The 15,414-nt window shown below is 35.4% G+C and overlaps 1 protein-coding gene, 1 long non-coding RNA gene and 3 pseudogenes across 3 annotated transcripts; 1 reads left to right on the top strand and 4 right to left on the bottom strand.

Annotated features, from left to right (window-relative positions):
* Window positions 1-3,288: 3,288 nt before the first annotated feature.
* Window positions 3,289-5,965, bottom strand: LOC125594165 (annotated as a pseudogene).
* A 986-nt stretch (window positions 5,966-6,951) lies between these two features.
* On the top strand, window positions 6,952-7,686 carry LOC125594162 (annotated as a pseudogene).
* Window positions 7,687-7,840: 154 nt separating this feature from the next.
* LOC125594163 lies at window positions 7,841-8,854 on the bottom strand. 2 transcript variants are annotated; one of them, XM_048770474.1, is made up of 3 exons: window positions 8,648-8,854; window positions 8,422-8,570; window positions 7,841-8,129 (listed from the first exon to the last, which is right to left on the bottom strand). In XM_048770474.1, the coding sequence occupies exons 1-3, from the start codon at window positions 8,651-8,653 to the stop codon at window positions 8,111-8,113; spliced, it is 174 nt and encodes a 57-aa protein (XP_048626431.1). In that variant the 5' UTR covers window positions 8,654-8,854; the 3' UTR covers window positions 7,841-8,110. The 2 variants fall into 2 exon arrangements, with proteins under 2 accessions (XP_048626431.1, XP_048626432.1); XM_048770475.1 differs by having other exon boundaries at window positions 8,418-8,570; window positions 8,648-8,833.
* Window positions 8,855-9,876: 1,022 nt separating this feature from the next.
* Window positions 9,877-14,426, bottom strand: LOC125594159 (annotated as a pseudogene).
* Window positions 14,427-14,827: 401 nt separating this feature from the next.
* LOC125594161 lies at window positions 14,828-15,414 on the bottom strand. Its single transcript, XR_007329752.1, has 2 exons — window positions 15,287-15,414; window positions 14,828-15,189 (listed from the first exon to the last, which is right to left on the bottom strand). It is a non-coding gene; the product is annotated as an uncharacterized LOC125594161 (long non-coding RNA).

Genomic DNA, 15,414 nt, shown 5'->3' with positions numbered 1-15,414 from the left:
ACAATATAATACATGTATAAAAATTTAACTTATCTTAAACTTTTTAATATACAGTAATTTATTATATAAAATTAATAAACATTACTTAAAAATATTGCGATTTAAATTACGGATCATGATTATAATAAATTAAATACAAAATTGTTTTCATATGTGTTGTTTCATGTATTAAAAAATTTAGTTTAGTAATCAAACGCAAATTCAATAAGAAAAATATATAATAAGCAACATATATATGTGATGATTTTAATTTACAGCATGAAAACTATAAAATTATTATATTTGGCATAATTATACAAACATTTAAATATGTGAGTAATATTAAAAATATATAATAATTATGTAAAACAAATATCTATATATATAAATGTGAAAATATATACCCGCACGGTTGTGCGGGTGGAAATCTAGTAATATATTAAAGTTTATAGGTGGAGAATATATTACAAAAAATATATCTACATTTTTGTTTGTATCGTTTCTAATATATTTATATTTTAATATCCAACATTAAAAAAGTGGGTTTTGTAAAATACTATTACAAGCGACATTAACCATCTTAGATTTTAAAATATAAATCATTTACAAACGATATTAGCCACCTTTTATTAACTACCTTTTCGTAATATATTCCCCATTTATAAATACTAGATCCTTTCTCCGCGCTACGCGCGGATAATATTTTTAAATTCGTTACATTTTATTTGTATATGAATTTTTGTATAATAAATTATATATAACTAATTTTTAAATTTGTTTTTTTTTTATTTTTAGTTTAAAATAAGTATTTCTATTATATATAACACAATTAACTAATAAAATATTAAGAATCAAGTCAGAGATTTTAGAGTTATGTAAAAAAATATAATTATGTATAGAACATAAATTATCTTAGTTAAAAGATCGGAATCTCATCTCGAATAAATTAAAAAGAAAGAAAAGTACTCCAATAACCTACTTAAAATATAAAACCCCCTTTTCAAAAAAAACCTACTTAATAATATTTTTTACGTGTAATAGTTGAAAACTGATAATTGAATATCGATCTAGAATATTATTTTAATATATCTAATGGTAAAATATTAATTGTAATAAACAAATTTTGAATTTTGTAATATTACATAAATTAAACGTCTTAAGATCTAAAATCTATTTTATTAACATAATATATTTTTATTCATTTATTATTTTGACGTTACAAAATATTGATTTAGTTTTATTTGTATATTAATTTTTTAATAATTTATTTTCTTTTTAATTAATTATAAAATTATAAAGAATATAATATATTTAAAATTATTTATTTAAATATATCCAAATATGATGTCTCTTTTTTATGTGTGTTTGCGTTGAGCAAATTTTATTTGTAGTTTGTATATTTAATAACACTTTGTTGTGTGCCGTTCTATGGTTTTAATAAATGTGTTGTCATTTTATTTTTTATTACACTAACATGATTTCTTAGTGATCAGTGATAATGTATTTTTAACGTTATGTATTAAATTTTATCGTATATTTTATAACTCTTCATGTTGACACTTTTTTTAGAATCATTTTAATTAGATAATAGATTTAAAGATGCAAATAAAACTGTGTATGTTGTAAATTAAGACTTTTTAGTGTAACTGAGCACTATCAATTATGGAAATTATATTATGATTTTACTATATCTTTTTTTCTGTGTATATTTTTTTGTTTTATTTTGTATTTTTACAATTTTATTGCCTTATTCTTTAGTTACAAAGAATTGCTATTTCCATTTTTTGTTTCATATACCTTAAAAGTCTTCGGTTGATTTTTATTTGTTTTTTTTCTCCAATTACAATGTAAAGTCCGACCGTTTCTTTTTTTGGAGCAAACTACTAATATCATAAGATAGAAAATCTTTAAACTCCAAGAATAGAGTGAGTATTTGTGCTAGAGAAAACTTATTTAGTCACTAATATGGTGAGATATTATAATATTATAAAGTATGGACATAATTAAGTTGTTGTCAATTGATTCTATATTTGTGATAACTGAAAATACATCTTTACGTCTTCCTTACATCATCCTTAATTGGTTTACGGTTCGATCATTTCTAATATACTGAGGGTAACATAATATTAGATGTTGATTATCTCCTTCCAAATAGGAATGCACAGAATGAGAGAAATTTAAAGTGATATCATTTTACAATTTTGTCCTCATATCTATATAGAGTTAGTTTATAGATTACTCTATTTGTTTCAAAATGTAACCAGTTAATTAAAATATGTAATATTTAAAAGTCATTATTTTAGAAAACTGTCATTTAATATATTAATTTAATCAATTACACAGTAATTTACATAATTTAATTGGCCACACAATATCCAATAATTATAAAGTTACATTGAAATATAAAAATAATTTATATAGTGAAACAAAAAGACTTTCAAACCATTATATTATAAAGCAAAAGGAATATTCAAATTATATTGAAATATTAGAATAGTAAGAATCAGAAAAGCTGAAATTTCAACGTCGATCATTTATGTCGGTCATGTCTTAGACTAACTCCAATGTATTCATCTATTTTTTTTTCTAAGAATGAGGGGCAAAGAGATTGATCGAGAAAGTTTTTTTAGTCGAGCCTTCTGAGATGATTGAAATTTATATTTATGCCAAAGTTTAAGATACAACGAAAATAGGATTTTTATTTGAATACCATCCGTTAACCAGTTTCATGTAAATAAAAAAATATTATATTTTCCATATATTTGAAATTTCATCATCTATTATTACTTTTTATTGATTGTTGGGACTTGTAACCAAATAAGTTTCTCGTCTTATTATAATTTAATAATCTATTTTTTTTTATCAAAAAATTTAATAATCTATAAGGAATGTTTTTCTGTCGCCTAATCTATATAATGAATGTTGATATAGTTCGAGTATAGATTCTTGTTTTGTGTATATCTGGAGCTAAAACCCACTATGTATTTTTGTTTATGAACTTCCAAATCCATAAATAATGAATTTTGAGAAGGTTTATAATCAGCTCAGTTAAAATGAATAAAATTCAAGTACGTTTTCAAATTACTAAAAGGAACAAAATTATTTGTACAACTAACAAAAAAATTTAAGATGATTTATTGGTAATGCAATGTGTTAGAACTTTTTTTAGGGAATTAAGAAGCTATGAGCTTTTAGCTCATCATGTTTTAGATAATAAAGCATTTAAAAGTAGCTATTTTTATGGCATTCGAACTCGTGATCTTGAAGATGCTCTCGTCTATAATGTTAGTTAGTAAGCGAGATTTGGTTTTAAGTCGACCATCGTCTTGATGCAACCATACCACCTAAGAACAACCTAGCACCAAGGTTAGGCTCTCTAATCTTCTGCTGCAAAGCTTCATGGTAATCATTAGCCAACAAGCTACCAGCATTGCTCAACACAGCAATCACAGAGCTAATTTTCGAAGTCGAAATGGCTCTCCTCAGACAGCTCTGCAACACGTAGAACACATCGTCCACCATTGATGTGGTAAGGCTGTCCGGTACATGCTCATCAATCCTTATGGCTTTCCTCACATTCTCAATCATAAAGAACCCTTCTAGTATCACATAGAATCCCGTCACGTCCTGAATCACTTTGCTAAAGCTACCATTTCTAAACGCTTTCGTAGCTTGGTAACAACTCAGCATCAACTGACGTCAAAGACTTGATCTTTGACACCATGAACTCTGTATAATCCTCACCTAACTGCATCAGAGACAGTATCTCCTCCACGTAGAGCTCTACTTCTCTCGGGTCTGGTCCTTCAGAAGCACCACCAGCAAGCAGATTCAAATTTGGAGAGTTGTTGATATCAGAAGCCAACCTAGCTAGCTTCCTAAACTCCATATACTTCTTCAAGATCAACGAACCTCTAGAATCACATTCCTCTTGCAACTCACATATAGCATAAACAACACCGTCTTCTCCGCATAGCCCTCTCAAGATCTCATCGTTCTCTTCAATAGCCATGACAATGTCCTTAAACAAATTAGTTAAACATCCAACGAAGTTCCCTTGCTCGACTCCTTGCTCCATGAGCTCAACCACATTCTCATATTCCATCCTCCCTCTCATCGCAATCACCTTCTTCAAGTAACCAACGTAGAGCTGTAAACCTTCTTCCTCCCTCCCCAACAGAGAGTACAGTCTCACGAATCTCAAGATCGTTGGATGATCTCTTTGATCTATAGCCGCCCAGAGCTTCTTCTTCGCAATACCTTCGAGCTGCTTCTTGGATTCAAAAAGCTGCTCTCTCTGATCAGAACCAGAATCCTTATACTTCGAATCGATCTGGAGAAACCTCTGCACGAACTTCGCAGCGGACTCGTAATCCTCCGAATCCAAAGCCGTCTTCACTCCTTCGATGCAATTCCCTCGCTCCACGATCGCGTCGATGCGGGAGAGAGTCACATTGACGCGAGTCTGAGCGAGATCAAGCTCACGCACCTTGCCGCGAGATCGCAGGTCAATCTAACGTTCCCGAGCATGTGATCGGCGTCCGCCTTGACGATATCGATCTAAGAAAAACCAAAAATTCTAAAAACTTGAATTAATTATTTTACTTTAAAAAGATTTGAGATTTTTGTATCTAATCAGGAAGAAAGGCTAAAATACATACAACCATAAAGCAATCTAACTCAGAGATGAATTGAAAATTAGAGTTCCATGAGAAAGAGACAGTTACGCTATGATCAGCAACCCAATACACCGGTTCTTTTTGGATCCATAGAAGTTGAAGAGTTTGTAAATTGACACTTGCCTTTTGGTTTCATCACCATGGCTTGAGCTTAGAGCTGTTCTAGAGTTTTGGTTTGTAGAAAGGAAAGAAGGACAGTATATAAGAAGGAGAAAAGAGGGAGGTGAAACAAATTACAGGTGCAAAGAAGAGAATTGATTGATTGATTAGGAGTGACTTGATTAGAACTGAGTTTGTATAATCTTCAATCGGAGAAGACGAACTGTTAGAAGTTAATACGATCATCCTTCGTAGGTTTGTTTTCTGAATGAGGTCCATTTGGACAATAACAAATTAATTGAAGCCCAAAGATAGAAATCCACCCTGTGAAGTCTATCTGATGTGTCAAAAAACTTGTTTTTGATTGGTTGATTTTTAATATCCGACGTGGCATGCTTCTCTAAGGCTTATATTGTGCTTTTAGTATTGTATATTGATTACCAATATAAATGGACAAACAGAAACTCAAATCAGTTGGCAGATAAACTAGCGAAGCAGGGATTCATGGAGATGTGTCCTACTTATATTATAACTATGTACCTTGCTTTCTTAATTCTGTATTACACTGCGACTTTGTAATCTTTATGTCATAATAAATCATCATGCAAGTGTTTAAAATAATAATATATTACCAATATCGTGGCACCAAAAGTCCCTCCGATGAACCGAATCTCCTAAGAGCATTTTCGTTTGTCTGGATATGATGTTCAAATGTTATATTCTCTACTTGTGGCAGATGGTTATCTAGGCCATCTATTAAGTCCATTAACATTCAATATTGGCTTTAAGAGATGAGACTTCAAATTTATGCAATATATGATTAGAGACAAATAATAAGGATGATGTCAGGAATCAGGAACATGATCAGAAGAAGTTTGGTTCTGATTTAGAAGGTTAAACCAAATGGAGTGAAGTATCAATATGAAAACATCATCTCGTATCTTCTAGGTTTAGTGCTCCACAAGAAATGTTTCTGAACCATCTTTACGTTCATCTGCATCTTCAGATATCTCCTCATTGGAATCTCCAATAGTATCTCCTTAAGCCGTGGAATCTCCTTCTCCGGCACAACCACAGAGACGCACGACCAGACAATCAAGCAACTCGCTGAACGGCGCAAGACGAAGTTATCAGCGATGACTAATTACGGGTACGCACTCGTAGTATATAGCCTCATCGATTCGTGGACTGTTCACTTCGTAACCCATTGGACATAGACATTACTTGCTCGACTTCATGTGTTGCACGTAAGTCGTTTGCACCTAAGCCTAGAATTCCCGCGGAGGGACTTTTGGTGCCTCAACGATTCGTGGACTGATCTTTCGAAAGTCTTATAAGAATAACAAACTATAAAAATGTTATTTATTTCCTCCTCTCGTGTACTTTTACAAACTATGATATTATTGATGAAAACTTCAGAATGCACTTTTGGTGACGAATATGAACCGTATCCTCCTTAATGAAGTAAAAACACTTGATGATTCTATTATAGACCGTATGTATCATGTTGAAACTTGAAAGATGCATCTTATAATCGAGAGAAGCGAAATGAAATAATGTATCTTAGAAATCTGGTGATAACTTGAAGCCCATTATAAATGGGTAATGGGCTTTTATTTATATAATTATCTGCCCAATTTATTTTTTCAGTGCTTTACTGGATTTAAAAACCCTAAGTTCCTTACTTTAAATCAGTGACAATTCCTACCTTGCGCCGGTGGTTTGCGGCTCTTCGAAAATGGGTAACTCGTTCTTCTCGTCCTTCGTTTAGATCCATTATTCCTCTTTTCTTTTTTTAGCATCAATGTTTCTGTTCAAATGATGTATGTTCTATGGATCTGTTATTGCGAACACTTGGTAGCCTAATGATTTTTTGGTGAACACTAGGTGCGTACAAGTATGTGTCTGAGCTATGGAGGAAGAAACAATCCGATGTGATGAGGTTTGTGCAGAGGTGAGGTGTGCAGGGAGTGATGCTAGTACAGACAGCAGCTTCCATTGTCCGTCTCGTCAGGCCTACTCGTCCCGACAAGGCTCGCCGTTTGGGTTACAAGGCCAAGCAGGTGACTAGTTGTGCCCTAATCCATAGTCTTTTGTTTAGTTATGCTGTCTGAAAATGTGACTCTTGTTCTAACTGTTAAGAGTGTTATAATATTCTCGTTGCTTTAGTCACAACATTTATTTACTTATCTAGTTGGGATGTTAATCTATGTTAGGGCTTTTGTGTGTGTACCGTGTACGTGTGAGACGTGGTGGAAGAAAGAGGCCAGTCCCAAAGGGTATTGTGTATGGTAAACCCACAAACCAGGGAGTTACTCAACTCAAGTTCCAGAGGAGCAAGCGTTCTGTTGCTGAGGAGCGTGCTGGAAGGAAACTGGGCGGTCTAAGAGTCGTCAACTCCTACTGGCTCAACGAGGTTCTATCTCTCTCACTCTCTTTAATGTGCATTACTAGGCTTATCTGTGTGTGTATAGATAGATATTAACTTCCATATATTGGTTTAGGATTCGACGTACAAGTACTACGAGATCATCTTGGTTGACCCGGCACACAACGCTGTGCGTAATGACCCGAGGATCAACTGGATCTGTAACCCGGTGCACAAACACCGTGAGCTCAGGGGACTTACATCGGAGGGAAAGAAGAACAGAGGACTGCGCGGAAAGGGTCACAGAAACCACAAGAACCGCCCGTCTCGCAGAGCTACGTGGAGAAGAACAACTCTCCTCCCTTCGTCGTTACCGTTAATTTGCCTTTCTGCTATCATCATCATCTTCTCAATTATTTCTCTGCATGTTGTTGACTTTGTGTTTTTGGAGACAATACAATTGCGTTCGAATTACTATTTTTAAGAAAACACTTTGTATTCCCTTCCCTTGTCCACTTTTGAAAGATCACTTGAGAATATGTTCCTTCATTTTCAACCCAATACGAACGTTGATCATCCTTCTCTCAGACTTCAACAAAAGCTTCGATATTATTTATCATGGATAAAAACACATTATTCCATTGTCAAGACCGCGAGTTTACTGCATATTCAGTACTGTTCTTAAAACATTTGTTGTTACGTTAATGTATCAGTGGAAACAGGAATGCGTACATGGCATTATCCACTAAACTTAAAAAATCTTATACAATCTTTCAACCAAAGATAAATGGTTATGTTGCACAAATAGAATCAAACAAAGAAGATTGACGAGAAAAAGGACCTCACATTTCTTGATTTATTTAAATCTAATATCGAAAGATCTTTTACAATCCCATGTCAGAAACAAGAACAATCATGTCCATATCACTCAATATGTCATCATCCTTGTCAATCCAGTTTGAATTCACTGCAGTCTCTAAGCTTTCTAAATCAAAACTTTGTTCCTGCAAAGTAAAGATGCGTATCAGATTTTTACTAGTACCAATCAATGAAGATGATAAAACACCATGGATTCGCCAGCTGAATTCGATCCAACACCCAACGTAAACTGAACCTTTCAGTATCTAAGCAATTTATTTACGTCTCTTAAATAGAAGGGGCACTATTCTAATTCATTTCACTGACTTAATTCAATAAACTTAGCTTATAAAAAAAACAACCACAAGGAAGAAACACAATACAACTGACTCCAGTTTCAGATCTTAGATGAGAAGTGAAGGGGAAAAGCAGACCTACGTCTGTTTAGAGTAGGAAGACGAGGAAGGGACGCGCTTGTTGCGGAACATCATGTAACCGAGTGGTAATACGACGCCGATCATCATCACCGCCGATCCGATCAAGTAACGTAACAGACTCGGAGGCTCCACTTCCATCACCGTCTTGAACTGCGACAAAGATGAGTCGGGATCAGCTAATATAATCTGAGATCTAGATTTTTACACTCTCAAACGAGGAATTTTACCGGCATTATAACGTCGGAGAAGAGGATTTCCGCCTTTCGCCGGTGACGGACCAACCTTGGTTGTAGAAGAAGAGAGATCTAGACTTCACTTCTCTCTCCGGTCAGGCGACTCTCTTTTGTTCCTTCCTCTCTCTCTCTGCGCATTTGTAAATTCACCAAAATTAAACCGAACTAAACCGTAAAATTGCCCGATTTTAATTATATAATTTTTTTGGAGCATTATAAAAATAGATGCAGAGATCCTGATGTTTCTGAATCCGATCAAAACTTAAATATATAAAATTCAAAAAACTCAAAAAATATCCAAAGCACAACTCAAATATCATTTTTTTTGCTAAGAATGTTAATATCATTAAATAGTAATGAAAAAAATTACAAGTGGTGAAAGGTTCAGTTTATGTTGTGTGTTGGATAATTTGGTTGTATAGACTTAAAATAAAAATAAAAAAGCTTATAGAACATAATAGTTGCTCTTCTTTTAGCATTGATTAAATTGAAGTGAATGTTATAATTTTGATGGATAATAATTAGAAAAAATTATTCACATTTTTTTCTTATTTATAAACGAACAGAGCTTCACTCGAAGAAATATGATTTTGATGAACACTAAATATGGAATAGTGATAAAACTTTTCTTTCATACTTTTCTTTTTTTTTTTTCAATATTTCGAGCTTTGATTTTAATTTTGGATTTGATTATTTCATCTGAAGGTATAAGCGTTTTTATTTTATTTTTTTCTTTTATTTGAAAATATAATATATTTTTAGTAAATGACTAGATGACAATATGACTCTAAAATTTATATAATATGATCCCAAACTAAATAATTATGTTTGAACCGAATAAACCAAAAACCGATGGTATATGAACCGAACCGAAGTAAATATGGATTTAGAATGGTAGTTATATTTTACTAACCAAATACTGAAAAACCAAAAAAATCGAAACCGAACCGATATCCGGATTAAACACCCCTAGGCGGAAGTGATAAAGAAGATTATTGAGAAAATCCTGACACGCTCAAGTTCAACGTGATAGCCATCTCTAAGAGAACCTGAGCTGCTCTTAAGAAGCATAAGTTATATAAAATCTTGTTTCTCTTTATCCGGTTCTTGATAATCTACTTCTTTCTTGTTCTGTTCTCTTGAGATCATATCTTTTGAGAGGAATCAAATCCTTTTACTTAAAATTTCAGAGAAACAGCCAATGTAGAAATCCATAGTAGTTATTAGTTAAAGTTGCTCTCTTCTTTGTGAATAATAAAGCCCAACTATTTTTAAGGTTTCAATTGAAAGAAGAGAAAAGAGACCAAAACTTGATATGATGAAAGAAGTTGAGAAAGGAATCAAATCCTTTTGCTCAGCTCAGTTCAGCTTGGCTTTTACTAACCAACCCTCCTATTTGACACTTAAACACACAAAAGTTAAGCTCAATGGAAAAACTCTATTATTATGTATTTAATGTTAATCAAAGCTCGTCGTGGCCCTCTTCTTCTTTGGCGGCAGCTTCAGATTCAGTAGAATTGGTGGAGTCTTCTGAGCTTTTGATTTTTCCTCCGTTGCATTCTCCTTCTTTGTTGGTTTCTCTATCTTTGGCTTCGGCTTTGGAATCCTATTCACCTTCGTCACCTGTGTATATATATTTTTATTTTAATCCCCAAATTAAATGAAAATTCCTTTTTGTGACTTTAATTATTTATCAAACTCGTTTCGTGTACCTTGTCTTGCAGAGTAAATACTTTGGCGTACACTTCATCTGACGTGAACACTGGCTTGCTCCACAGAGCAGTCCTGTGACAAGAGTTTTGTCATGTTAACTCCCTCTAATTTTAAAGACGTTAAGAGGTAAGTAAATGAAGCAACGCTCACTTTTCTGCTCAGCTTCATTCTTCTCCAACCAGCTTTTTACTTTCTCTGCTTCCTTTGAGACCTGAATCAGAATTAACGCAATTTTAGCAGCAGCTCACCAACAATTATTAAAGAGAGCTATGTCCTTTCACTTAGATGAGCAAAACAACCTCGTTGATTTTTCTTTTGGAAGCCAAGTTTTGTTCGTCTCCCACTCTTTTATGATCTGCGCAAAAACTCAACTCTGTTAGCTCTATCATAAGAAAACTGCCAAGTCATGTAATGTCAGTCAGCGTACCTCCTTCACTTCGGTTAGGTATTTTTGAGCGTATTCAACTGCTACGGGTCGTGCTGTAAGCTCATCCGATCTGTACAAAAATGTATCAAATGTTTTAATAAGAATACTCTTTTAGCAAGCAAGCTCCCGTTCAATCAAAATATTATGAGCAGAGAACAAACCGCAAAGATATGGGACTGCCAATGGCTTTTAGTGAGTCAAGCCGCTCCTGAAACTCTGTGGCATTAGCATCCTCACCGTCCATGTAAAGCCAATCTTGCACCTGAAGCACACCAGACACCCACTCAATGTCACACGCTTGCACTCATCATGGGAACTCAATGAAATGGTATACATATAGTTCAAATAAAATTGATACTTGCCTCATCAAGCTTCTCAACAAACGCCTTGCGCTCTTCTTGGGTGGAAATCTTTTCAAATTCAGGTGTTTCTAGCTGTTTAAACCAAAATAAAACCAAAGCATTGAGTATTGAGAAGAATGGCAGCTAGAGACAATATAGTGTAGAGAAAACGAAGACTATATAGCAGCAAAAGAACAGTGATGTAATGGATATAGGGATCTATATAAAGAACACTCACCTTCTCTTTGGTAGCATATATATAAGATTCAAGGTTGTTCTTTAACTCGGCCGTTCTTCTTCTTTCCTTATCTTTCTTGTCCAAGGCTTCTAATTTTGTCTTAGCTTCAGCAAGAGACTCTTTCGTAAAAGGTGCTCCAGGTCCAACAGTTTTCTCAACTACCTACAAGTCATATATTCGAAGATAATTGGTTAGTGGTGATGATAGTTATTAAGAAAATCTTGGAAACAGTAAGCCAGAATACACACCTTCAGAGGAATCCTAAATGTCCGCTTTTTCAGCTTTTTTTCTGTCCCCAGGTCTACCACAGCTGGTTCTTCAGCAGTGCTGTTTCCAGCATCAGCTTGTAGTTCCTCTTTATTTTCTTGTGAATTCTCGTCAGAGGCAGCTCCAGTAGACGCATTGCCTGTTGTTGAGGTTGTGTTACTCTCGATAGTCACGTTCTTCTTTGGAACTTCTACCCATTCTGTGATTTCAATGACAGCGTCTCCCCGATCTAGACTGAGAACCCCACTTCTACTTAGAGAGAAATGCAGATTTGCCTTGATAGGTGCTGACAGATTCCGGGAAGAATATCTGTCAAGATCAAAAAGTTTTATTTATTGGAAAACCATTGTTCTCTGTAAACGGAAATCATCAATAAAAAATGCAAACTGTAAGCTCTTACTTCTCAGTTGCATCCGTCAAACCAGAAACAGAATACTGCGCAAACACCGGGGAGGTAATTCCTGGGGGTAGGATATCCTCGGACTCATAAGCAAGTGACACGTCAAAATCTTTGTCAAGGACAAATGTTCTGAACATCTGTGAAAGAATCAGGTACATAGAATTATTACAAGACATACAACACAGTGCTAAGCTTCAAAAGGTTGTGAATGTAATAATGTACCTTGCTGGGTAGCTTTTTCATCCGTGGTACGAGTTGTTGCTTTGTGCTCTCATCTTTCTTGACATTAGGACCTTCCAACTCAACTAGAAATCCATATGGGGAACCATCAACTATACCTAGCCTACGTTTCAATTTGATTCCATCGCTCAAGTTAGCAGCATGTAGCGCTGAGCCGAGGACAATAGCCTCATCAGCATCCAGATGTTTGTCTAGATCTTGCTTCCCCAATAAATTCCTGTATCGTGCTCTGTAATTATAAAGAGAGGGAAAATCAGATCAAAAGCGAATAATCCAACACCTTTGGGATGTAGAAATCGAATTGATTTGCTTCAAGAGCATGAAAGTTTACCTGTAGTTTGGGGACTCTAGTAGCTCCTCCTATTAGCTCTACTGCATATATATCATCCATCTTCAAACCTGAATGCTTGAGAATATCTTTTAAAGGTGTAAGAGACCTTTCCCAAAGATCTTTACAGAGTTCCTCAAACTTCTCACGGGAAATTGTGCTCCTGAAAGAAAACGCAAGTTAGAATTCAATGCGCATCACAAGGTTCGGCGAGCTGGAAAAATACGGAAATCTTGATATAATTTAGTTATACCTGAAATCACGATCATCATGGAGAGATTCAACAGATATTGGAGCCCCAGTGTTTGCACTCAAAATTTCCTTTGTACGTTTGACTTGTTTCTTTAATTTAGCCATTGCTTTAGGGAACTTCCTCACATCAACTCCATTACCCAGCTGCTTGTTAAACTCATCTGCAAAGTACTCTACCAAGCGCATCTCCATACTCTGTCCTCCAAGTCCCGAGTCCCATCTAACATCCTTGACCTACATTCAAATAATTACATCTAACTCATTACCAACTGAGACCAAACTGAAAAAATTAACATGATAAAACGGAGCTTATGTCACACATACTCAAAAACAAAACTGTATATTAAGACCATAATTTACCTGAAATTGATTGACAGAAACAGTCTTGCCAAACTCCTTCTCATTGTAAGCAGAGTAATAGACAAGGGCAGCATATGTACTACTCGAACCCATGTCATAAAAATATAACATGTCTCGACGCATTCGCGAAATCCTTATCAATCCCATACTGCAAAGCTGCACCGGAATGCTCATGAACCAGGGACAGAACATTAACCCCAGCCAACTGAGAAGCCTGGATCAAACCCCGTCTCTCCGCTTGCCCAAAGTAAGGTGGAACCGAAACAACCATATCCTTCACCGGGATCTTCGCATGGAACTCAGCTAAGTCAGACCCATACCCCAAGATCATAGCCAACAACTCCTCCACCGAGTAAACAGTCGTCCCATCATCAATCTTAACACCAACCGCTCCTCTAGAATCCTCAACGATATCAAACGGCAAGTACACAGAGTCGATAAAATCCTTGACATGCTTGAAAAGGCTTCCCAACCATGTCCCGAAGCTGTGAATAAACTTTATTAGGGTAACGAGCCGTGATCCCTGCAGCTTCCTCGCCTAGTAACCTGTCACCGGAGTGGAACGCCACCAAACTTGGGGATTTCCTCTTGGACATCTCGTTGATGGCTACAGAGATCGGACTCTGCCCACGTTTGATGTTAACTACAGCGACTTTCACCCATTCTGAACCTAGATCTACGCTTGCAACAGCTGATTCCGATGGAAGAGGGAGTACAGAGAGCAATGACAAGAGCAACACTATCACGGTACACATCTTCTTCCTCATGTTCCTATCGTTAACTAAAACACCGAGATTAGAGCCGCACTTCCTCTGCAGGATAACAAAAAACGAGTCAATAACCCTAGAAACAGAGCAAATCCCCAAAAAGAACTACGATTCGATTTCGAATCTAAATCGATCACGGCCGATAAGATACACGATTAATCAGCTCTAGAATAGACTAAGTACTACCAACGCAGAGTAAAACTAATGAAATCGAAGACGAAACGTTAAGATTAAGCAATGTTATCAGGAACATTCGTGGAAACTTTCGAATGCACGGAGAGAGATTGTAATCAGGGCGTGTGAGTTAAATCTAAGATAGTTTGATGCGATCATCAGTGATTCGAGAGTGTGAGGCGAAAGCTACATACCAGTTTCCGAGCTCCGATCGCATTCTACGGCGGAGATCGATTTGCAGATTCAGAGGTTTTCTCGAGAAAACTAAAGTGAACAAACGGAGACGAGAGAGTGTATATATTAACGGAGAAGAGAGTTATCAAAGGTGTTTAATAAAAATCAAATGCTGAGGTGGATCTGTGATTCTGAGATACCACCAATTGTAGTAGTCCACGTGTGAATATTGACACGTGTTGATATGTTAGACGCTTAGTGTGTTGGTGATTACGCTTTGTTGTAGAGTGGTAGGCCGAGAAGTTTGGAGTGTTGTTTGGTTTTAATCCAGGTGTAAACCTCTGTTCTAATGAGAGGTTTAGCCAAAACGCTGGGCCGTTGTTGTTTAACTTTGAAGAACACAGAGGCTGGATTGGGAACATAGACAAGACACATTTGAATGTAATTCCAATAATTTTCATCAAAATTGGGCAATCTTAAGACTAGACCAAAATAAAATAATCAAACTGAGTTGATTACAGATCCAAATAATTTTTCTTTGATTCTAAAATGAAAAAAAAAAAAAAAAACTCATCAGGGAAAAAACTTGATTTTACAATTAGGGAATACAAAAAGACAACTGGTTTAAAAAAAGAAAAAAAACCTAGATTTGAGGTAATAACATAAGACAAATACAAGACAATACATAGTTTAGGTGGTGTCACAAAATCAGAAGGAAAGAGAGAGAGGTGGGTTCTATGTATGCCTATTCGATAGAAGTATCTATAAACACTTGAAGCAACAAGCAACTACCTGGTAAGCTCCTATACCTCTTTCTCCTCTACATGTGTTGATTGATCAATCTCCATACAACAGCTGAAACAACATTGCCACTTTTCTTATTACATAATGTAGATTTCTACTGTTGTATGTTAATATTCTCCTTCAAAGTTTGGTTTGGATTTTAACCTACCTGGTAACAGTAAAATCCAGCGACCTGCACTGTCTGCTGAAAACAAATTTACTAATCAGGGAAAACTTCGTCCCGCTCACTGTCTGCTGAAGACAAATGACCATATCCAGGTCTGGTGTTGTTGTGCA

This window comes from Brassica napus (genome assembly GCF_020379485.1).
Source record: "Brassica napus cultivar Da-Ae chromosome A3 unlocalized genomic scaffold, Da-Ae chrA03_Random_8, whole genome shotgun sequence".
NCBI lineage: Eukaryota > Viridiplantae > Streptophyta > Magnoliopsida > Brassicales > Brassicaceae > Brassica > Brassica napus.
Note: the sequence above shows the minus strand (reverse complement) of the source record. Positions and strands in the feature narration are given on the sequence as shown.